Raw genomic sequence first — 24,648 nt, 5'->3', positions numbered from 1 at the left:
TAAAAACCTCACATTTTTTCAACAAGTTTTGATAGAAGAATTGGCATTTTAAAGTTGCACATATTGAAAAGATAATACTTTTCAAAGTGCTCACAGCTCTCACTTAATTGAACTATTTTCTAATGCTCCAAAAAAGTGCTCTACCATCAAAAGTGATTTTATAAATAAAATATTTTATTTTAGATCAAGTTCAGTTCAGTTCAGTTCAGTTGCTTAGTCGTGTCTGACTCTTTGCGACCCCATGAATCGCAGCACAATATTCTTTTCCTCCCATTGACTAAGCTGTCTTGCCCAGAGTCATTTAAAAAAATATGGCCCAGAACCAAAAATAAGGACACAAATAGTATCAGAAGAAGTAAAAAAGTAATATTCTAGTAGAAAAGGTTTATGCTTTGTTGAAGAGGGATAACTACAAAGGTACCAAGTTGTTAAACTGTCATTATTACAACTGTCATTTACTGATATTTGTGGGTTTGCTTTTGTGTCCTCTTGGCAGCTTCAACTTTCAAAAATTGTTTATTACATAGTGACAGATTCAATGTTAAGAACTTGCTCTGTGGACACGGTCTTTTCACAAGCTGTGGGCATGTACCTCTGGCCCACAGAAGCCGTGAGGAGGCTTAAACATGGTGACTATGAGAGGTTAAAGTCTTTGAGTATTTGCCTGTTTGTCAGATAACAGACCAGAAGATGAGTCAGAGAGATTTCGTAGAATAAGAATTCCCAACTGCTGCCTGAGAGTTCATAGTGGTCAAAACAGACAAATAAACTCAGGGAATTCTGGGAACCATTCTCTGCGTTTGGTTCTTCACTGTCACCCCCCAACTGCCACCCTCATCCCACTGGACCATCAAACAGAGTCTCCTAGAGACAGAGGCATATATTTTGAACCAAAAGCAACACCAACATGTCCAAAGTTATCTCAGTTCGCAGTGGAGGGGGGTCCAGCTAGATGTGCATTTGGCGCTTGGATACCACAGGAAACACATCCTTTGGGTAGGCGATGGGGGTCCTTGGGACAGGCTGTGGCACCTGGAGGCCTGTGCTGACTGTAGTGTCCTGCGTCACTATTAAACAGGTGGGGTTACATGGGCTTCTGACTTGACTGTGGAGCGCACGTAGGACCCCAGTCTTGGAGATGCTGTGTAGAATGATAAGAAACCCATATAAACGGTGTTCCTTGTCTCAGAAGAGGATCCTATTTTAATAAAAAACATTCATCCTTGGAGCATACAGTGAGGAAGATCTTCGTTGTCTTGCAGACTGTCATTCTTTTAGAAAGAAGACAGCATTGGTTTTTCATGCCTTGAGGGTGTCCACCTACCTTGTTTGATTTCAGCAGTAGAGCACTTACAGGTGTTTTGTCTTGGAGATGAAGGTTCTTTAAATGGCAGGCATGGGGAAATCACCACTATTAAAAAAGCAAAATAAAAAAAATAAAAAAATAAATAAAAAAGCAAAATAAAACTGTATTAACTCTTGGACCCTGTAGATAAAAAAGCCGTTTTATCTGTTTGTTAGCCCTCTGTATGTAAAATAGATAGCCAACAGGAATTTGCTCTCTGGCTCAGGAAACTCAAACAGGGGCTCTGGATCAACCTAGAAGGGTGGGATGGGGAGGGAGACGGGAGGGAGGTTCAAAAGGGAGGGGATATATGTATACCTGTGGCTGATTCATGCTGAGGTTTGACAGGAAACAGCAAAATTCTGTAAAGCAATTATCCTTCAATAAAAAGTAAATTAATTTTAAAAAGAGCCATTTTAATAGTGGCAAACTCTACTTTACCCCAGTTTTTGGATATGGGCACAAAATCTGAGCAGTATTTCCCCAACCACACAAGTCATATGGTGATGAGGAATAGAGTGAGGTGACAGTGTCTTGAAGCAAACATCATTTACCAAGGGTCATTTGCTTCATGTTTGAATGGAATTCTTGCTGGCCTAATGTAGGGTAGACTTTAATTTCCTGTTTGGCGTGACCTGTTGCTCATATTATATTCCTGGGGGAAAAATCATAAATTCCCATCTTAGACAGGAATTATAGATCTTCCTCTGTTTTTTTTTTAAATAACACCTTCATTGAACCATAATGTACATACCATAAAATTCATTCTTTTAAAGTGTGCATACAGTTCAGTGCTTTTTAGCACATTCAGAATTTACATGTCATCATCATTATCTAACATCAGAATATTTTCATCACATTGAAAAGCCCCACCCCTACTCATTAGCAGTCACTCCACAGTCTGCCTTTCCCCTCAAAACTTGGCAAGGATGGCCTGTTTCTATGGATTTGCCTATTCTGGGTGTTTCATATAAATGAATCACAATATATGGCTTTTTGTGACCAGTTTCTTTCACTTACCATATTTTCAAGGTTCATTCACATTGTTGCATGTAGCAGGACTTCATTCTTTTTTATTGCTGAGAAATATACCTCTGTGACACATCCCCTTTATGATTTCACATTTTGACTATTATGAGTAATGCTATCATGAACATTTGTTTACAAATTTTTGTATGAACATATGTTTTCACTTCTCTTGTGCATATACCTAGTATTAGAATTTCTGGCTAATGTGGTAACTGTATATATAAGATTTTGAGGGATTCCTACACTGTTTTCTAATGTGACTGTTCCAGTTTATAACCCCAGCAGCGTACGAGGTTCTGGTTACCCACGTCCTTGCCAAGGCTAGTTACTCTCTGCTTTGATTCTAGCCAGCCTAGTGGGTGCGAACTGCTACCTCCTTGTGGTTTTGATTTTTGCCCCCTAATCACAGTTTCGTTGAACAGCTTTTCATGTGCTTGTTGGCCATTTGTTTGCCTTCTTAGGAGAAATGCCTATTCAAATCCTGTGCTCATTTAAAAAAAAATGTTTAGTTTTGGCCGTGCTGGGTCTTCATTGCTGCGGGCTGGTTACTTTCTAGTTGTGGGGCACAGACTTCTCACTGTGGGGGCTTCTCTTGTTGTGAGCATAGGCTCTAGGCTGAGTGGGCCCCAGTAGATGTGGTGCGCAGGCTGAGTTGCCCTGAAGTTTGTGGGATCTTCCTGGGGCAGGGCTTGAATCGGCACCTCCTGCATTGCAAAGCAGATTCCTAACCACTGGACTGCCACAGAAGCCCCTTTGTCAATTGGTAAAATTGGGTCGTCTTTTTCTTTGAGTTGTAAGAGTTCTTTATGTATTCTGGATTGTGGTTGTTGTCCAGTTGCTCAGTCATGTCATACTCTCTGTGACTCTCTGGACTGCAGCATGTTCGGCTTCCGTCCTTCACGATCTCCCGGAGTTTTCTCAGATTCATGCCCATTGAATTGGTGATGCTGTCCAACCACCTTATCCTCTGTCGCTCTCTTCTCCTCTTGCCCTCAATCTTTCCCAAATAGCAAGGAGAAGTAAGGAAGCCTTCTTACGTGAACAATGCAAAGAAATAGAGGAAAACAATAGAATGGGAAAGACTAGAGATCTCTTCAAGAAGATTAGAGATACCAAGGGAATATTTCATGCAAAGATGGATACAATAAAGGACAGAAAGTATTCTGAATATAAGTCCCTTATCAGTTAAATGATTTGCAAATATTTTCTCCCATTCTCTGTGTTAATTTTTATGCCACATTGTTAGGATTTTGACATTATCTTTGAAGTTAACATTTTTTTCTAGATAAACTTCATGAAACCCAGGGGATTAATGGCACACACCTTCACCAAGAACTTGTTTGATGGCAGGCAATGGGTTAAGTTTTTTTCACATGTTACCACATTTTAATGTTCGTCAGAACATGAAGAGGTTGATACCATTCCTTTATTTAAGGGGGAAGGAACTGAGACTCTGAGAATTAATTTGCTGAAAGTGACCCATCGAGAAAGCGGCAGAATCTGCAAGTAAATTAAATTCTTCCTGCTTCCTAAGTCTATTTCCTCTTCACTTTAATTGTTAGTGGTTTGAATAAGATAAGTGAACAATCAATATTGTGTTCATCGGTAGTATAATTTATATTGGATAAACATACATTTATTCCTACATTTTCTATCAAACATTGTCTAAATAATAATGCCTTAAATGTCTTAAGTCACGTCCATGCATGCGTGCTTAGCTCCCTTCAGTCATGTCCGACTCTTTCATGACCCCATGGACTGTAACCTGCCAGGCTACTGTGTCGATGGGATTTCCCAGGCAAGAACACTGGAGTGGGCTGCCATGCCCTCCTCCAGGGGATCTTCCCCACCCAGGGACTGATCCTGCATCTCCTGCAGCTCCTGTGTGGCAGGCGGATTCTCTACCACTGAGCCACCAAGGAAGCTCCCTAAATCATATCCATTGGATACATTTCACTCCTGTCTCTTGCTCCTTCCCTTCCATCTTTTTTCCTTCTTTGCCTTTTCCTTTCTTTCCTCTCTCCTGTGCTCTTTCCAAGTCCTTTGTTTAGTCCTTACTATGCTTTAAGGGACTGAATGACTCTCTCTCTCTCTCTCTCTCTCTCTCTCTCACACACACACACACACACACACACACACACACACACATGCTTTAAGTGCCTGGATAAAGTGATGCATAAAGCACCCTCTGGTGCTCATATAGTACAAGAAGTACCCCACATGTGGATGAGTTCTGTTCTTAAAGTGCATTTGTAAGTCCAGTTTGTTCGTATAAGTCCATCAGAGTTAGCCTTGATAACTAACTGCTACAATCAGCTGCATAGTACTGAACTGTAATATATTTATAATACTTTTCACACAGATAATACATAAAAAACAAACACAAAAACTAGAGAAAGCATTTTTAATCTTACAGTATAGTCCTTTGAAAAGTACAGCAGTACGGGACAACAGCTGGCCCACAGGGGCTGTCTTCAAATGAACAGGCAGGAAGGGTTACTGACTGGAGTGGGTAGAGGAGGTGGGAGATGGGAGAGCTGAAGGATCTTCAGCAATAGGAGTTGGAGGGCAACCTGCAGCTTCATTCACACTTGGCACTGATGAAACACACATTTGCATCTTTCAAAGTTTGCAACTTGAAGGTTTGCATGTAGGGGACTTACTGTAGTAGGAGATATGAACTGTAAATAAATATTAGATATGGATAAACTTCAAATCAATTGCACTCAGCTTCCATGCTAGTAAGGTCATGCTTAAAATCTTGCATGCTAGGCTTCAGCATTATGCGGACCAGGAACTTTCAGATGTCCAAGTTGGGTTTAGAAAAGGAAGAGGAACCAGAGATCAAATTGCCAACATTTGCTGGATTATAGAGAAAGCGATGGAATTTCAGAAAAACATCTATCTCTGTTTCATCAACTATTCTAAAGCCTTTGACTGTGTGGGTCATGACAAACTGTGGAAAGCTCTTAGAGAGATGGGGATACCAGACCATGTTACCCATCTCCTGAGAAACCTGTATGCGGGTCAACAAGCAACAGTTAGAACCCTGTATGAACAACTGATTGGTTCAAGACTGAGAAAGGAGTGTGACAGGGCTGCCTGTTGTCACCATGTCTGTTTAACCTGTACGCTGAGCACATCATGAGACATGCAAGCTGGAATCAAGATAGGTGGGAGAAACATCAACAACCTCAGATATGTGGATGATACCACTCTAATGGCAGAAAGAGAAGAACTAAAGAGCCTCTTGATGAAGGTGAAAGAAGGGAGTGAAAGAGCCGGCTTGAGGCTAAATATTATAAAACTAAGATCATGGTGTCTGGCCCCATTAGTAGTGACAGATTTCCTCTTCTTGGGCTCCAGAATCACTGCAGATGGTGACTGCAGTCAGGAAATCAGAAGATGATTGCTTCTTGGCAGAAGAACCATGACAAACCTAGACAGTGTGTTGAAAAGCAGAGACATTACTGACAAAGGTCTGTATAGTCAAGGCTGTGGTCTTCCTAGTGGTCATGTGGATGGGAGAGCTGGACCATAAAGAAGGCAGAGCACCAAAGAATTGATGCCTTTGAACTGTGGTGCTGGAGAAGACTCCTGAGAGTCCCTTGGGCAGCAAAGAGATCAAAGCAGTTAATCTTAAGGGAAATCAACCCTGAATACTCATTGGAGGGACTGATGCTGAAGCTGAATCTCCAGTACTATGGTCATCTGATACAAACAGCCAACTTATTGGAAAAGTCCCTGATGCTGGGAAAGACTGAGGGCAGAAGGAGAAGAGATTGAGATGGTTGGATGGCATCACCAATGCAGTGGAAATGAACTTGGGCAAATTTTGGGAGATGTTGAGGGACATTGAGGTCTGGTGTGCTGCAGCCCATGGGGTCACAAAGAGTCGGACATGAGTAGGCAACTGAACAGCAATGACAACAAAAACTTCAAACATCATGTATAATGATAGAGTGGCAGAAATGATAAGAACTATGGAGGAGAAGACAGCAAATGAATGGACAGAGGATATGCTAAATTAAATGGTCACTGGGGAAGCTCTGGATAAAGAGTGAAGGGAGCCATGTGACTCTGGAGGGATATGCTTAAATATATTTTACATATGTTTAAGGAGCAGGAGTTTTCCTTAGGTAAAATTATGCCCATATAAAAACCAACCCTCATGCACTTGCTGGTCCAACAGAAGAAAAGAGCTATACGAGTCTCCTTCTTGTTTATCAATAACAACAAACATGTTCCTTCCTCTGATTAGACATATCTCTGCAGAGTCACCTGGATCCCTTCATCTTAACTTAATTACCTCTGTAAAGATCCTATCTCTAAATATTGTCTTATTCTGAGAGACTGGGGGGTTGGGATTTCCACTGTAAATTTTGGGGAGAAGACAGTTCAGCTGGTAACAATGGAGAAAATAATAGTGTCTACCTAGAAGTGTTTAACAAACACTAAGAATAAGTATGTAGAGTAGTATCTGCCTCCTACAAGTGGTTTAGAGAATTAATTGAGACAATATATGTAAGCTCTTAAAGCTGTTGCTGGCTCATGGTGAGTGCTGTTGGGATATGCTGTGTAAGAGTGCTGTTATCTTATTCATATTCAGTCACACCTACATTGTGAGCTTGTTGGAGGAAGGAAAGCAGAGATTATATCTTTGCATTTTTTATTATTTTTATCCATTATTTAAAAAATCTGCCTGCACCTAGTACTCTTCATCCATTATGTATACTCAGTACACATTTGTTTAATTAAACTTTCCATTCTTCTCATTATCACTGGCATCTGCTCCTTCCCCAACCAGCTTTGCATCCCACCCTCCCTTTACTCCCAACTGGGTCATAGATTTCACCTTCAGCCATTATACTAGCAATGACCAAGCTTTCTTTTGCAGCCATACTATGCTGGATTTTTTTTTTTTCTTTTTTTCTTCTAGAGAGATTTTGGGGAGTCTCCTTTGTAACTGAAAGCAAGGTCCAGCTGCTCACTGCGCAACAGCCAATATAGAGGCAAGGTTGGGGAAAGAAAAGTTGGCTTTAGTTTGGATGCCGGCAAGCAGTGGGTGGGATGGGAGGAGGAGGGTGGACTTCTATCCAAAATCCGATCCCACCTCTGACGATCAGTGGACCAGAGCTTTTACAGACGGAGGAAGGGGACTCCATGTAGCAACACTACAGTCAGCTCTGACAGTCCTCTTGAAATTGGTCATCAGTGGTCTGATCAGTGCCATCTTGATTGTTTTAAATACAGTTAATCTTCAATTCCAGGGTCATATTCCGCCCCCCCCCCCCCCCCCCCCATTTCTTTGAGGCCAGTTCTCAGAACAGTGTGGTCACCACGCAGTTAAGTTCTCCCATCTGAGGTTTCGGTATCTATAAGACAGCTTACAGGGTATGGCTCAGAATATTATCTATGGTTCTTGAGAAGGAACTAAAGGTCTTTGATGCTTAATGACTACTATTATTAATCTTCTTTGACTCTTTTCCTTTGTTCTGCATTGTCTCACTTCTCTGATTAAACTTATTCTTTGGCTAAGGTTTCTCACAGACAAAAGGCAGGCAGAGGACATGGAGGGGACCATAGGTCCTGCTCCGTTTCATCTTCACGTGAAATGTCAACTCTTGCCTTGCTGTTGACACATATGGATCTTGCATGCTAATCAGCCTCTAAGACTTACACTTCCAAACTTGTTAGAACAAGAACTAGCGTGTGTGGTTCCCTTTCTGGAATTCGGAGTAGAGCCAAAGAGGGAAACCCCTTTTGCCCATGAGTCTGATAGAATTTTCTGAATTCTCAGCCTGAAGCAGTGGTGGCTAGGTTTATTTCTGCTAAATGTTTCATTCTAGAATCCTCGGCCCTTCCATCCTGATGCGGAATAAGCCTAGTGCACCCGGCCTGATGACAGAGAGCCAGCTGTGATCACGCCAAAGGTCAGAGCCTCGCAACCCGTTTCCTGAAATATTTTCTTTAAAAAGTGGAGGAAAAACTGATAGGAAATGTGAGTTACAATCACACACAGGTGTGAAAATGATCTTTGAAACAGCCTGAGGGAGTAGGCCACCATAGAGCTCAGTCTTACTCTGAAAGCCGTTTTTATTGCCATCCACATATCTAGTTCACTGTAAAGAACAGGGAGTTAATTGCCATTCGCTACACAGTGAATTCTTTTTCAGGCATATAACTATTTCTAAAGAATTCGGGGAACATTTGTTCAACTGGAAAAAGTGAGTTTCGTGTTCTATGTCATAACTTTGTTCCCAGAAGAAAATCCAAGATAATGGAAAAAAAAATCAGGTTTGTGAAGGAAAATATCACTTTTCTTTTATGAAGTTTATAGACATCATTTGCATACTTTTCATGGAGTAAAGCTGACAGCACCTCTTGAATATATATGTTGTGTGTCTGAATAGCTTTAATTAGTTAACTTTGTGCTTTCCTCGAAGTGACTTTTTAAAGTTTTGAATTACAGAATAAGGCATAAATGTCTAGATTGCCAGGATTCACATTGAAATTAGATTCATATTGACTGATTCATATTTGCTATAAGACCATTGCATTTGTCCTTTAATTTTATTTTGTAAAGATATTTTTTAGCATTATTCTCATTTATTGATACAGAGATTTAAAAAAAAAGATGCTCTATTTGTATAGCTTACATTAGTACAGAGCCTTGAATGCCAGGTTTAGATTATGTCTAAAGATTTTTTTTGGATGTAGATCATTTTAATTTTATTTTTTTCAAACTTTTAATTTCATATTGGGGTGTGGCCAGTTAACAAAGTTGTGATAGGAATGATTTGAATTCAAACCCTTGCATGTTGCAGCCAAGATATCAACTCAATCAATGTTTTGACATCTACATGTGCTGGCATCAAGTGGTGGGGAGGGGACTTGGCTATGAATGCTCTCATTTTACCTGCTGCTCAGGCTGACCTGTTCCGGGTCTCTGCTTATGAATCACACCATGCTCCCCACAGTAAGATGCTGTCCATGCAAGTTGGTTATGATAAATGGCCTGTAATTGTGAATCTGATATTGCTTTTCAATATTGAATTTATCATTCTGTCCTCTTAACAGATATTAAATACTTTTAAGAATTTTAAAAAAAAAATAAATAAAAAAAAAAAACAAAAAAAAAAAACAACAAAGTTTTGATAGCTTCCATGAACAAAAAGTGCCTCAGCCAAGCATATATAATGTATCCATTCTCCCTCAAACCCCTCTCCCATCCAGGGGGGCACCTAACATTGAGCAGAGTTCCATGTGCTATTCAGCAGGTGATGTGGACCATTTTTAAAGTCTTAATTGAATTTATCACAATATCGCTTCTGGTCTTTTTGGCTGTGAGGCATATGGGATCCTAGCTCCCCAGCCGGGGATGAAAACTGCCCGCCTCTCTCCCTGCACTGGAAGGCTAAGTCCCAACCCCTGACCACCAGGGATGTCCCAACACATTTGTCCTTTTAAAATTTGCTTATTAGGCCCGTATTCTATAGTATGTTTTATTTGGCTGCAATGGCTGTTAATGAATTCTTTGACAGTGGCTTTTTGTCACAGGCATCTTTCTTGGCTCAGGGAACCTAACATGTAGGGATGATCTCCTGTTGAGGAGTTGCTTTCTTATCTAGTGACATTTATCATTATCTAAGGCCAGCTGCCTGACGTCTCTTCAGGGCTCTGTTTATGGGGTTTGAACAGCTATAAATGGAAACACTAGCTAACCAGAAATTATCGCCAGGGCTTTCTGATAGTGTCCTGGGCTCTCACAACTTGGAATGTCCTGCGATATCTAACATGTAAGCACGTCACATCATTTTCTAGACAGAATCGGAATCTTGCCTTTTCTCTTTCTCTCTCTCTCTCATTCTCTTTCAACATGGACTTTGAAAAGCATGAAAAAGGAAGCTTATTAAATGAGAATTTAGAGGAGAAACTGACGGTAAGACTGATATTTCACAAACACGGATTTATGATGTAACTAACAGTAAAAATCAGTTATAGTTTGAAAAAGTTATACCAGGCACCTGTATTTCCCTGTTTTTCTGGTCAATGACCTTGAAAGTTCCAAGGGTTTTACTGAAAACAATGTGATAAAAATATTAATATGATGTCATTACTAGAATGTGGGTGAATTAGATTTACTTAAATGATATGGTTTATCTCTGTTTTAACAACCAGGATCCATTTATTTTGAGACCTGGTGGTGGTCACCCCAATACTGGGAGATTATTTTCTTTACTCATATGAAGTTTAGTGAATATTCAAAACTCAATTTCAGAATTGTGTCAAGGGAAATCTGAGAATTTTTTTTTATGGAAAGGTTAATGATAAAATGTAAGGATAAAATTTACTTTTGAAAAAGTTTAGTGTTTGGCAGTAAAATTTGTAAAAGTTGCTTTACCTTGATGCTAAGAAATTCAGTGTCAGTAAACACAGTGCTCACTTCTGTTTGCTCAAACACAGAATGTACTGTAACCTCGAGTAGAATGTATTGTTCATGGTTCACCTGATAGGCTTAGGAGATTAATTGTGTTTATAAAGTTACTGCAGCTTCTGAGTTAATGTTAGAACAGGGCATAGCTTATTTTAATAGCTGTGCAAGTAGCAAAAACTAAAACTGTATTGACTATAAGACTGTGACTTCTTGAACTCATGAGAATGCATTGTTCTGGATGTCTGACATTGAGATTTAAGCACTAGTAATGATATTAAAACTTGAAAGGTGGAAGAAAAAACCATATTGAGTTGAAAACTCCTAAAGTATGTTAAAATTTCAAGGTCTTGAAGAAATATATTGGATAAAATATATAAAATCCTTAAAGGATTTGGATCATTTTGAATATTGACCGTGGACCTCTCTTCAGGTGATTGTTTAAACATGTCATGGCCTCAGACTGCTTTGCTTTTGGACTGTTTTAAAAAGCCATGAATTACTGTAGAACTAACCAGGAGTTTTGAATCAGGAAGATCTGATGAGAATCCTCACTCCATCACTTCTAAATGTGGGACGATGGGATTTTGTTTAAGCTTTTTGTGTCTGAGTTAACTCGCTTGTTAATGGGGAGCAGGGATACCTAATCGGAAGGCTGTTACGAGCATTAACTATAATGTATGTGAAGTCCCTCAGCTGAACCTGTTATTTTCAAACTGCTTTTGGCCTTACTTACTTAGCAAGTACATATACAGGCTTTGTTTATATAGAAAGAGAAAGCTGAAATGCGTTTCAAAGTAAAAGGAACACTCAGGTATGTTAACTATGAAGGCTTAGGAGTGATAAAACCTTGATGGAACCAGATAGATGGTAAATAAATACACCAGTAAGAGTTGCTATGAACAAGTGTGAAATTTGATCCAGAGATCACTGGCAGTCTTTTAGAGGAAGTTTTGCAAATAAACATAGTGGACATGGGACAAGTGAACAAAAGTGAAAATGAACTCTTGGTGTATAAACATTTCACTGCCCGGGAGGTCAGATGTGCCTGAATCTCTGTGGAACACAGCTCTGAATCTAGAAGTGAGCAAAAACCTCTCTTTAGAGGGAGTAATAGCCATAACATTCATGGACTTTACTCTGGAGGGGAAGCCTAGGACTGGTCCCTGATTAATTTCCAGGAGATTGGAGGAAAATCTGGGGTGGATCGGAAGGTGCCAGAATATCCAATCTGTACTGAGCGTAGGCGGTTCTCAGGGAGGGCAGGAACACAGTAAGTAAAGTTCAGTACTTGGGAAAGTTACCTGTGCAGATAAACAGATAAATAAGTAAGTAGTGCTAGTACTCAGCTGCTGAGTCGTGTCTGATTCTTTGTGACTGTGTGGACTGTAGCCTGCCAGGGTCCTCTGTCTTTGGGATTTTCCAGGCAAGAATACTGGAGTGGGCTGCCATTTCCTACTCCAAAAATAAGTAAATAACATAAGTAAAATTAAAGCAAGAAATTTTGACTATTCTCCAAACTCCTTTTCTTTTGTATTATTAAATACATCAACAAAGAATTTCACTTACATTGATCTTCAACTGAAATTTATTAATGAAAAGGAAGATACATGTATTAACAGAGTAAATATAGTCATGCATCTCAGAGCATTCTGACATAATGATGGTCTCTTTCTCTTGAAAGGTGATAAGAACAAATAGATCTCACATGTAAGTCTAATAATTTCTATCACATCAGTTACTACATCTCAAGAGACAATTCTATCTTCCCAAGTAATAAATGTTCAATAAATATCACAAAAATCATGATAATGAGAAGGGTACGACATCCAGCTCGTTTTATACGGATGCTTTGTAGAAACAAATGAACACAGTAGAATTGACTACTGTGTTTTTTCTTAAAAAAAATATTGCTTTTTTGAGTAAAAGTAACTATCTGAGATTGAGAAAGAAATTCATCATCTGACAGTTTGTTAAACAGGATGTGTATAATATAAGAAGCTGAAAACTGGTATTTTAAGTAAAATTTTACCTTTAATTATTAAAATTTTTTTATTTATTTTAAATTTGAGGGTGAAAGACTTATCCTATGACATGTAGATTTTCTTAGGATCTCACAAAAAACATTCTCCTCAATTTCAGGGAAAGAGAATTATGACACTTTTGAATACAGTGAAAGAGAAAAGATGTGGAAGAAAAAATGATGGGTAAAATATAAGCATACAAAACATACATTTAAAAATTCTGTGGTAATCCAGTGAAGGGTAGTACATTAAGGTTAAATCAATCATCAATTTATAGATTCAATAATACAAATAAAATCTTTTCCTAAGAAGAAATCTGTTAGCAAACAAAACACAGAACTGCTGTTTTGGTTATAATTCCCGATATTATTGTTGAGTTTTGTTTGGAGCATTTTCAGAGAGTCAACCTCGTGTCTGTTAGGTAGGAGAAAACCTCGTGTCTGTCCTCAGAAACAGAAAGATCCTTTCAGGTCAGTATGTATTCCTGAATGCCCATTTGAACAAGACAGGTGCTAAGGGCTGCCATGGAACATGCTTGATCAAGTCTTGGCCATCGAGGAGATTAATATGTTTTGATTATTTTTTTAGTAGATTATAAAGGAGTGATGGTAAGCTTAAGTAGCTTAGAAATATTCTAAGGGTACAAAGCATAAACGTTCCAAATTTTTTCATTCTTACATAATCTTGGGATAGCAAGACTGTATATAATTACTCATCAGAATGTCTTAACAATGAGAACAATCGTCAAGCATTTTATGCAGTAACATATTTTATTTCATTATAATATTGACTGCTGGAGGAGATCATAGAGAGAACATGACCTCTGGTTGACCCAAGAGCAAGACCCAGGCAGTGGAAGCCTCCTCCTTGGTCCCCCATCCTTAGAGTATGAATTTTGTCCACTGTTCCCACAGTGGGAGCTGTTTCAGGATGCAGCCTTGAGAGGAAGGGGATGCTGAGACTGTCTGGGTGGGACAGTCTGACTGGACCCAGTTAGGACCTCTCTGTAAACTTTTAAGATTCTGACAGGCAATCCAGGAGATTCACTCCTCTTGCTGATGCCCAAGAAAGCCTTGTATGTAAGATCCCTGCTTATTAAACCTTCCACTCACCATCTGGAGGGTCTGCCCCTTCTCTGGTCTCTCTTAACCTCCCTGTATGATAACCAATTTCAAATTTCACCCAGCAAGCTCCCAAGGCATCAAACCAGCATCTGCATACCTATTTATTTTTCTTATTGTATCTAACTAGGGTTCCTGATAACAGGCACTCAGTAGGTGCTTATGTATCTGAACAAAAAAGTATATATTATTATGTTTTTGGTGTGTTATTGAGAGATTATTTTCTGTACAGCTTGAATGTTGTTTCTGATCTATGCATTATTTCTGACAAGTAGCATCAAGTAATACAATAAGTGGTAAATTTTAGTAATTTTTTAAATTCTCTGGAGGAAAGGTGCTGCATCTCTATCTTTATATCATAATTGGTTGCCCTAGATCCTTAATAAACTAATTCTGCTGATGACCAAAATGAAGGGAAGTGGAGAACAAACAAACAATATTTCCTTTTCTTTGGTATTTGGTTATTTATCTTGAAAACTTCCTTCCATTTCTTTGCTATATGTGAGAGTGGTCCAGCGACTCTTGCTATGTTCTGGACTTCACTGAGACATTGTTTTGGATGTCCATTGTGTCTGATTATTATGATGTAGAGGATGTGAGTTAATCTGTGCTCAAACCTTAACTCCTCCATGCTACTGGCTTGTTTGGTTTTATGGCTGGCACCGTCACGGAGAGTGGCAGGCATCTGCGCATCTCTGAGAATGCCGCTGACCTCTCTGGCACGTCAGTGGTGCCTGCTGTGAATTCTACACGCCTCCCAAGATGGCCCATTCGTCATCAGTATATTTTGAATTTACTGTTCCCATTTCTCTAGAGAGAGCCAAAGCTCTGTAATAAGCTGACACTCAACATACTCTGTGCAAATAATTATTTTTCACAAAACAGATGGGTGGTACTGAACACAGTTTTATGGTAAGTGGCTCAGTAAGCCTCCCTTCACTGGAAGGCAAACAGAGGAAACTCAGAACTAGGATTCTCTGAATTCCTGAGCTCAGCGTCACTTGGGAATTTTTAGTAAGATCAAGGAAGTTGTCCTCACATCTTACAGGGGTAGGCCTCCTCCGAGAAGTCAGCAGAGGGGGCATAGGATTGATCAGTCTGTACCAGGTATTAGGGAGTTCATTGATGAAGACACACTCTCCAAAGACCTGAAACAGCCCTCAAGCATTGTGAGTAGTAAGAAGATTCTGGTTTCAGGGGAGGTGAAGGTGTATAGTTGCAAAGAGGAACCATGAGTCCTGACCATTGGCAGAGCAAAGTAAAAAACAAAGTAACTACTCTTAGAGCTCTCTTTCATGAGAAACAGTCCCCCTCTAACCTCTCTCTGGCCTCCTCCCCATAGAGCCAGTAATACATTTTTAAAGCTATCCGAAGAATCTGTAGCATGAAATAAAAAATGGAGGGAGGAGATGAGACGCTGTGATGCCGTGATAGTGATGGGTCACCGTCATGGGCATCAGTGGGAAACTTAGCTGTGGGAACTGAGTCTTCTTTTAAAACCAGTTTTTATTGGAGTGTAGTTGCTTTACAGTGTTGTGTTAGCTTCTGCCATGCCGCCAAGTGCATCAGTTGCACGTGCATACATCGCCCTCTTTTTCTTTCTTTCCTGTTAGGTCACCACAGAGCACCGAGGAGGGCTCCCTGCTGAGCAGTGGGTTCTCATGCGTTATCTGCATTGTGCAGAGTAGTGTGTGTACATCGGTCTCCATCTCCCGGCTCATCCCACCCCTCCTTCACTGCCTGGGAACCTTAAGTTTGTTCTCTACATCTGTACTCTATTTCTGCTTTGCAGATATGTTCATTTGTACCATTTTTCTAGATCCCACATATACGTGATATTATATGATACTTGTTTTTCTCTTTCTGACTTACTTCACTCTGTATGACCATTTCTAGGTTGTTCCATGTCTCTGCAAATGGCACTATTTCATTCCTTTTTACTGCTGAGTAATATTCCTTTGTGTATTCACATATATATAGACCAAGTCTTTCTTGTCTATTCCTCTGTCAGTGGACACATTTACATTGCTCCCCTGTCTTGGCTATTGTAAATAGTGCTGCTGTGAACACTGGTGCAGGCGCATGCATCCTTTTGAATTGTGGTTTTGTCTGGATATGTGCCTAGGAGTGGTGTTGCTGGATCATGTGGTAGCTCTATTTTTAGCTTTTTGAGGACCCTCCATACTGTTTTCCATAATGGCTGCACCAGTTTTGCAGTTGAGTCTTAATGGGCATCATGACAGAATAAGGTGAGGCTGGGAAAATGATGAGTTAGGGTAGGTGAGTACATGCAGGTGTTCTGGGAACCATTCTGACATATCTGAAAATCAGAACAGAGAACCTGTGCTTGCTGTGTGTGTGTGTGTGTGTGTGTGTGTGTGTGTGTGTGTGTGTGTGTGTGGTGATGAGGACTTCTTATTCCAAAAAAGAGGCTTTCTTCCTCTTCCTAAGTGCCTGTGTGGAGAAAAGCATGTTGTATCTGAGGCTAGGGAAGGTTGTATTTGTCTGGCTTTTGACAAGTCACTTAACCTTTGGTGTCCTGGGGCTTCCCTGGTGGCTTAGACGGTTAAGAATGTGCCTGAAATGCAGATCTGGGTTCAGTCTCTGGGTGGGGAAGATCCCCTGGAGGAGGGCATGGAAATCCACTCCAGTATTCTTGCCTGGAGACTCCCGTGGACAGAGGAGCCTGGTGGGCTACAGTTCATGGGGTCACAAAGAGCTGGACACGACTGAGTGACTAACACTTTCGCTTTCACTTTGGTGTCCTAGCTAAGAGGCTAGGTTGTACAAGGCTGGGTTGGATTTGTCAAGATCTTTATTCTCTCTGAAACTTTGAGTCTGTAGCAAAATACCCTTTGGCTGTGTGCTGATTAAATTTTTTCCATGGCAAAGAATGTCTGTTTATACAAACACTGAGATAATTTGTACTTTTTCTGTCATCACTGACCAAATGTAAAACAGAAGTCCTTGTGATTAGATTAAACCTTCCTTGCAGTATAGAAAGTTCACAGTTCAGCACTCACAAATCGAATTGCATATGTTTTCAGTCAGAAATGACAAAGATTTGAGAACTGGATCATGGGGGGAAATTATGGAATCAATGAATAGAGAAGCATGTAATTGCTTCAGTATTAATATTGAGATACTATCAAAATAAAGCATTCTGTTTTCTTACAACAGTAGATAAAATAAAATGGGCTCTGTGTTTTCATCAGGAGTAGCAATTTACAAAATATGGGCTCTGTGTTTTAAATGTTATTTCTGAGATGGTTTCTTTAGGGCATATTCATTCCCTTGTGTAGTTCTCACTGCTCCTTGTGATGTGCCTGACACAGATAACTTGGTCCCTTTGCAACTCTAATTTTAGTCCCTTTTGCATCACTGAGGTTGAGGAAAAAGTGGATTGCACATGAATGGCAAAATCCTAGCCACCATTTCCATTTTTCTTTTTTCTCAAAGGAAAAAAAATGAGGGCTGTGTCTATTAGAACCCAGGGCAGGGAGGTGAAGAGTAAAGTGAAACTGATAAGGATCCAGATTTCTACTTTATGGTTCACCGGAAGTTCTCGAAGCCAAAGCAGTCCTTTGAAAATCACTGCTAATTAAGGCAGTGTCTGCTGATAATGTAAGTCTGAGATGCGCTGTTTGAACGGATCTTTTGCTGGAGCTCTGTGTGATGACAAGTAACAGAAGAAAGATGGATGGTAGGCTCTCACTGAGCTGTGATTTCACAGCGACATTTATAACACCCTGCACTGCGGTGAGGTGGTTCCTAGGTTCTCATTGTGGGAATTACAATGACTTAACTAGCCAGGCATGCTGTTGGGGGTACGGCTCCCCCCAGGGAATGGCAAGCAGACTTCGGTGTTAGTGATGCAAGTGCATCAGAGAGTCACGGGCTTTGTTTTGCTGCCTGATCATAAAAATAAGGAGATGGTTTTTTAAAATGGCGAGAGGGTGTCTGTGATTTAACAGCTGGTGTTTCTCTTTTATTTATAACCTGAGATTTTCTTGAGTGTCCTTTCCTCAGTCTCCTCAGTTAAGTGGGGGTTCCTTGCACGGGTAGCTTCTGGGGAAGATGTCACTGCAGTTTGTGCTCCAAGATTGGCCTTGTGTCTGTCAGGGATGTAGCCATTCAGAGACCACTTCATGCTCGTAAATACTGACTTGATGACGTTCATTTTCAGAGCAGAGCAGAGAGCTCACGGGATTGCTTTCCTGAACCTGTTACACTTTGCTGGGATATCACGTCATCATGGGGAAGCTGAATGAGAAAACATCAGCTTGAATTAATAAGCTTATCAGAGAATGGGCAGCTCTTTTAGAAAGTGTGAAGGTAATAGGGAAAAATCAAATGTTTCCATTTCTGTTTTGCTTTTCCAGGGGACCTCAGCTTTCAACCTGGGAATTCCTGTATGTTTGTTGTTCCACTGGCTTCTTCTATTTATTCATCCATCCAGCCCGGGAGTTCTCGGCGTGTAGCTTGTGACCTTCTGTCTGCCTGTTCTCCTTTGCATGGCAAGTGGAAGGAGAAGCGGGAGGGGTCTTAGAGACCGCCAAATAATTCTCTTCTTTGCAGCCCACCTACAGTCCTGCCCTGTGAAATTTGCCTTCCTTGGCTCTGGTGCCTCCAGGGTTTGGAGAGACATCTATCAGGGCCCCTTCCTAGCTGCAACTCTGCTTCATAGCGCAGTGCACCTCCATCTCCTACCTTCCAGAAACTTACAGCCCACAGCTTCATGCTGATTCCCCTCCTATGATAGATCTCTTACAAGTGCGGCTTTATTCTCTTAGATTCCTCTCCTCTTCTTTTCATGTGGTCCAGAGGAGGATGTGAGGGAAATGCCTGGGCTCCATCAGTCTTCTCAAACCAGAAAACATGTCAAAAGTCAATCTTCCTCAATGTTCAGTGTTGGAAAATCTTTTCAATAGGTGGTGAGTGTTGTTAGGCACCCAGAGTCTTCACTGAGAGAGAGGTCTTTTGTATAAATGTTGTATAAACCATGGTATATGGTGTGCCAAGAAATATTCTGAGCATATAATTAAAGATATTATGCTGTTTCTGGAAGTTGGAAAATTAAGAAAGTTATAGTTTTGACCCTGCTTCTTTGTGCCATAGTGATCGTGGTGGTTCAATGCAGGGACTCTGGGGCGAGCGTTCAAATCCAGGCTCTTATGTGTTCATTCGACATCAGCTTCTGTTTCCTTATCTCTAAAACAGGATGTGACTTGCCTCCCAGGGCCATTATATGGACAGGCAATGAGGAAATTTTGGAAAAGCACTTGCATACAACGGGCCTTCAGTAAACAGGAGCCATTAGACAAATGGGAATCACAATGGGGTACAAGTTACATAAACCCTGGATTTGTGCTTGAGGTTTGTCCTCTGCGAGAGAATGTGATTTCTTTTTTCCTTTTTAAAAATTTTTGCCCACACCAGACAGCATGTGGGATCATAGTTTCCTGACCAGAAGTCAAACCCTCACGCCCTGCAGTAGAAGCAAGGAATTTTAACCACAGGACCACTAGGGAAGTCCTGAGGATGTGATTTCAAACCAGAGGCAATGCTTAGGAAGTGTGCCATCATCAAAATTTTAAGTTTTAATTTTGTCTCTCCTGGAAGGGTGACAAAGTTTCAAAAGTAAGAGTGTTGATTTTATTTTTCCAAATGATTTTAATTTTAATTACTTTTTATTGGAGTAGAGTTGCTTTAGAGTGTTTGTTAGTTTCTGCTGCACTGCAAAATGACTCAGCCCTACACATACGTGTATCCTGACCCTTCTGGGCTTCCTTCCCATCAGGTCACTGCGAGCATCAAGTAGAGTTCCCTGCGCTGTAGTGTAGGTTCTCATCGGTTATCTATTTTATGTATAGTATCAATAGTTTCTATAGATCAGTCCCAACCTCTCAATTCCTCATAGCCTCCTCCTTCCCCCTTTGATATCCATACATTTGTTCTCTGTATCTGTGTCTCTATTTCTGCTTTGCAGATAAGATCATCTATACCATTTTTATTAATTCCATATATATATACATGCATTAATGTATGATATTTGTTTTTCTCTTTCTGACTTCTTTCTCTCTGTATGACACTCTCCAGGTACATCTGCATCTCTACAAATGACCCAGTTCGTTCCTTTTTATGGCTGAGTAATATTCCATTATATATATGTACCACATCTTCTTTATCCATTCCTCTGTGATGGGCATTTAGGTTGCTTCCACATCCTGGCTTTTGTAAACAGTGCTGCAATGAACATTGGGGTTTTCTCTGGGTATATGGTCCAGTCACGGGATTACTGGGTCAGATGGTAGTTCTATGCTTAGTTTTTTAAGGACCCTCCATGCTGTTTTCCGTAGTGGCTATTCCAATTTACGCTTCCACTTACAGTGCATGGGGGTTTCCTTTTCTCCACATCTTCTCCAGCATTTATTGTTTGCAGATTTTTTTTATGATGGCCATTCTGACCCTTGTGGGGTGATACCTCAGTGTAGTTTTGATTTGTATTTCTCTAGGAAAACATGGCACCCATTCTGAAAGACATTATGGTCCATATTCAGTGGAGAATATTTATATTACATTAATGTAGGTTCTGTGTAGGGAGAGAAAAAAAGGGATAAATTGTGTAGTGCAAATAATTATGAAATACCTAATATGTAGCTCATACAATTAATAAAAAATATACCAATAACTGCTAGACTTATCAAGGCTGGATGTTTGTAGGAGAGGAAGAGTTGAAGTGAATTGTTAGGTAGGCATCCTAGTGCATGTGTGTGTAAAATGTTTAATAGAAGAACATCAGTTCAGTTCAGTCACTCAGTCGTGTCCGACTCTTTGCAACCCCATGGACCACAGCATGTCAGGCCTCCCTGTCCGTCACCAACTCCCGGAGTTCACCCAAACTCATGTCCATTGAGTCAGTGATGCCATCCAAACATCTCATCCTCTCTTGTCCCCTTCTCCACCTGCCTTCAATCTTTCCCAGCATCAGGGTCTTTTCAAATGAGTCAGCTCTTCCCATCAGGTGGCCAAAGTATTGGAGTATCAGCTTCAACATCATAAATATGGTTAAAAGTGCTGTTGGATTGAAAAAAGTTTTAAATCCAGAAACTGTTTATTCTCTTCAGGAGATCATAATTTATGTCTCTTACTTCATCTGACATTTTTCTTTCCTGGACATAATGTATTTTCCTGGGAAAGCAAACCACCAATGTTTCATTTATTTACTTTAGAATTTTTGTATAAAACATATAGTTCCTATACTACAAGTAGGGTTTATATTGGGACAACTTTTCTGGAGCATAATATATATTGAAGCCTTAGATACTTGTGTGTCTACTGGCCAGGTAATTTTACTCTAAGAATTTTTTTGAAGCAAAGAAATGTACAAACATTAGTTACAATGATGTTTATTGCCATATGGTTTGTAAAAGCAAGAATAGTGGACACAGTAGAGAAATTAGTTATGAATCCACGGTAATATTATACGAGGAAATTTAAGGGCTGTGGGATAGTGGACAATATAATCCATTTTTTCCCTACAAAAATACAGGTATTGTGCAATGCGGAATGAATGAGTCTTTTATGGACCTTCTACTTGGGAAGAACATTAGCAAGCAAATCAGTGAATGTATTTGGGCAGCGCTTCTCTTAATAGTCCAAATGAAGTGAGTGATACTGTGTGTTGAACTACATTTTTTAGTTTTACTGAAATTTCAAATAGCTCAGAGTGATTTTTGTTCATAATAACTTCATGTTTTTATAATCCTGCTGAACTGCGATTGTATCAGAGAAGAATGCAAGGTCAGCTGATATTTGGTGCACTATTCCTCACCTGAGAGCAGATTTATAGACTCTGGAGAACTTCATCTTTTAGCCAAACAGCCTTGGGCCACCACCAGACTGCAAGCTCCTCAAGGACAAGAATTGGGTTTTCCTGGCACCGAGGTCTATGTCTGGTGTGTACCTGATAAATCTTGGTTAACTGCACAGGTGTGGCTTTCACATATGTGAATGAGCAGTGCACTTTATCTGACTTTCTAAGCAGTAAGGATCACAGAATAAGCCTGTACTGAATTCATCCTAAGATTCAGCCACGTCCAGAGAGCTGGTAGCTTGGCGCTTTCAAAAACTTGTTTTTTAAGAGACATTGAAAATCCTCCTGGGGAGAGACTTACCTCCGACTCCTGGGGTAAAAGACAGATGAGATTCTTAGGTTTTGTCCATAGAAAATGAGGGACCCTAAGTATGGCAGGCCACCTTCCCTTCTGGGTGATCTTTAATTTGACCTCAGCAGTTTTGCTCGTGAGAAAAAAAATGAGCAGAGGTGTCTTCCGGGAGGTCTTTGAGTAGCGTGGAAAGCCCCAAATGCCAGTGTTCTTGCACTGGCAGCTTTGGCAAAGGAGTCGGCATCCTCAGTGCCGGGCCCTGGACGCCTTGGTGGAGCAGTTGGTGGGCAGCGACGACAGGGGTGGCAGACTGCAGATCTCAGCATTGGCGACTGCATGGCCAGGGTGTGGCCCGCGTGGGGCAGGGGGAGAGTGGCAGACTCCTCCTGTGAGCCCAGGCGCTGGTTCCTGGGGCAAGGAAAGAAGGGCAGAGGCGTGGAACTTTCTCAGAGTGGGGAGAAGGACAGCCACGGTGATGCTATCTTTTAATATAATTTAAAATAACTAACTGAACTTCAGTTTTGCTCCAAGAACATGTTGCGTTTATCATTCCCTTGTGAAATTATCATTCCCTATGAAAAATGGCAATTAATTAGGCATTTTCAGATACCTGGAAACTCTACCACTTGCAGTTATGATTAATGAGATGCTCAGGACATCAATAGAATCTGCATGATCCTTTGAGAATTATTTATTTTTTTGAGGAGTTTATATTTTGCTAAGATTCATTTTCTTTTCTTACCAAATCCAGTGCTATGAGGTAGACTATCCCAACACACTCTGCAATAACGATCATACACTCTGGATGAGATAAAACAGAGCACCTACTTCTGTCTGGAATTTTTGTGCATTTGGCTTTGGGATTTTGAAAATCGTACTTGAGATAGAAAAAGGATCATTTTTAATTTCCCAAGTATTTAAAGTACTAGAAGTAATTTTAGGTTGATACCCTCCTCCTCCCCCCTTTCCCCTTCCTTCTCATCATTTTCCTCCTCATGCTCCTTGCCCCTCCTTTTCCATCTTCTTCTTTGTCTTTGGCTGTCCAGATGTTTCAGCATCATTTATTGGAATGGCATATGCACTCTAATTATCCATGACAGAATAATCCCTTGTATTATAGATTCTTTCAAACACCAGAGGAGTGCTTCATCATCTCAACAACAGCCACCTGTGTTAATACTTACATATCAATAGTTTTGCTATGACCTTGGCATCTCTCTATACATAACTGGAGATATATAGATCCATAAATAGCTCTAACTCCCAAAGTTGATATTATTTCTGTTCTAGTTTTATGTATGGGGAAGCCAAGGTGAAAGAGGTTAGTTTCACAGTTAGTAAATGGCAAAGCTTGTTTCAAACCCAGGGTGCCTCCGAGTCCATGCACTGAACCACCATAACATGTTGTCTCAACTCAATTTTCTTTATGGTTAAATTTGCTCAAGAACGTATTCTGGGATAAATTTTATATTCCACATTACCTGCTTTCTAATTAGTGTTTAGGTCCAAATAACAAATAATACTCCTAAAGAAACACTGAGAATGGTGGAGTGAAGCATCAGTTTGCTTAAAGATTCCAGTGGACAAGATTACTGTTTTAGAAGAACTATGGGAAATATTTTCTGAGTGAGGCATTTGCCATATTTTGCAAATCTGAACTTTATAAGAACTTACTTTGAGATAGACTTCTACCTGAAATTTTATAAATTTAAAGAATAAAAAGATAGTTTCACGGGAGGCATCTTGTTTTTATGACCATCCATTTTAATTTCCTCTATGGTACTACTGGCATTTATTTCTAAGAATCAGGGTTCTTTATGTGATGGACAGATTTTTAAAATTCTTATTTGACCAGGTGACAATGTGCTTTATTTTTCAAACAGGGACCTTTTTGAGAGTAAAAGGGGTGCTATTAATAATTACCTTATGACAACAAGCACTAACCAGGACTGTCCCAGACAAACCAGGGCATGAGGGCAGCTGGTATTTAACTTTCTCCTGCATAGAAATCTGGGAATCAATGATCCCAGGGGTCAGGGATGACTTTTGAAAAGTCGGAAGTTTTCTTTAACAGACAAATGTCATTTGCCTCTGTTCTTAGCAGAAGGACAACCTGAATTTACTTCCTGAGATTTTTTGTTTTTAAGAGCATGAATTTAGTTTTCCTTTTTGTGTATCAGATTATCTTGTGTGAGTGTGTGTGTGTGTGTGTGTGTGTGAGAGAGAGAGAGAGAGAGGGAGACAGATGGAGAGAGAGGGAGGGAGGAGGAGAGAGATTGAATCTTTCGTGGCACTGCTTCGGGGCTGCAGAGCTACTGGTGCAGCTGATGCCCTTGACTGTGAAAAGAAAGGGAGAACTCAGCCCAGGTTTCCTAAATGTTGGTTAATTTTACTTGTGAAATGAATCCAGTAAGAAAAAGAGAAGGGCCATAAACAAATAGCTGCAGTTCTGTCAGTGTCCCAGTGGATAGAATAATATATCACTTTATTCAAAGGTGTGGAAGCATTTTGTCCAAAGGTGTAAATG

General features: G+C 40.2%; 1 protein-coding gene across 1 annotated transcript in view; it reads left to right on the top strand.

Moving 5' to 3' along the window:
• The first annotated feature begins 10,199 nt into the window (after positions 1–10,199).
• MLIP (muscular LMNA interacting protein) overlaps positions 10,200–24,648 on the top strand; it is a 275,449-nt gene continuing 261,000 nt past the window's right edge. The window contains exon 1 of the mRNA XM_061146051.1: positions 10,200–10,316. Coding sequence (XP_061002034.1) covers positions 10,254–10,316 — 63 coding nt within the window. The 5' untranslated portion in view covers positions 10,200–10,253. The remainder of the gene's footprint in view (positions 10,317–24,648) is intronic.

Source organism: Dama dama, chromosome 7, assembly GCF_033118175.1.
Source record: "Dama dama isolate Ldn47 chromosome 7, ASM3311817v1, whole genome shotgun sequence".
NCBI lineage: Eukaryota > Metazoa > Chordata > Mammalia > Artiodactyla > Cervidae > Dama > Dama dama.
Note: the sequence above shows the minus strand (reverse complement) of the source record. Positions and strands in the feature narration are given on the sequence as shown.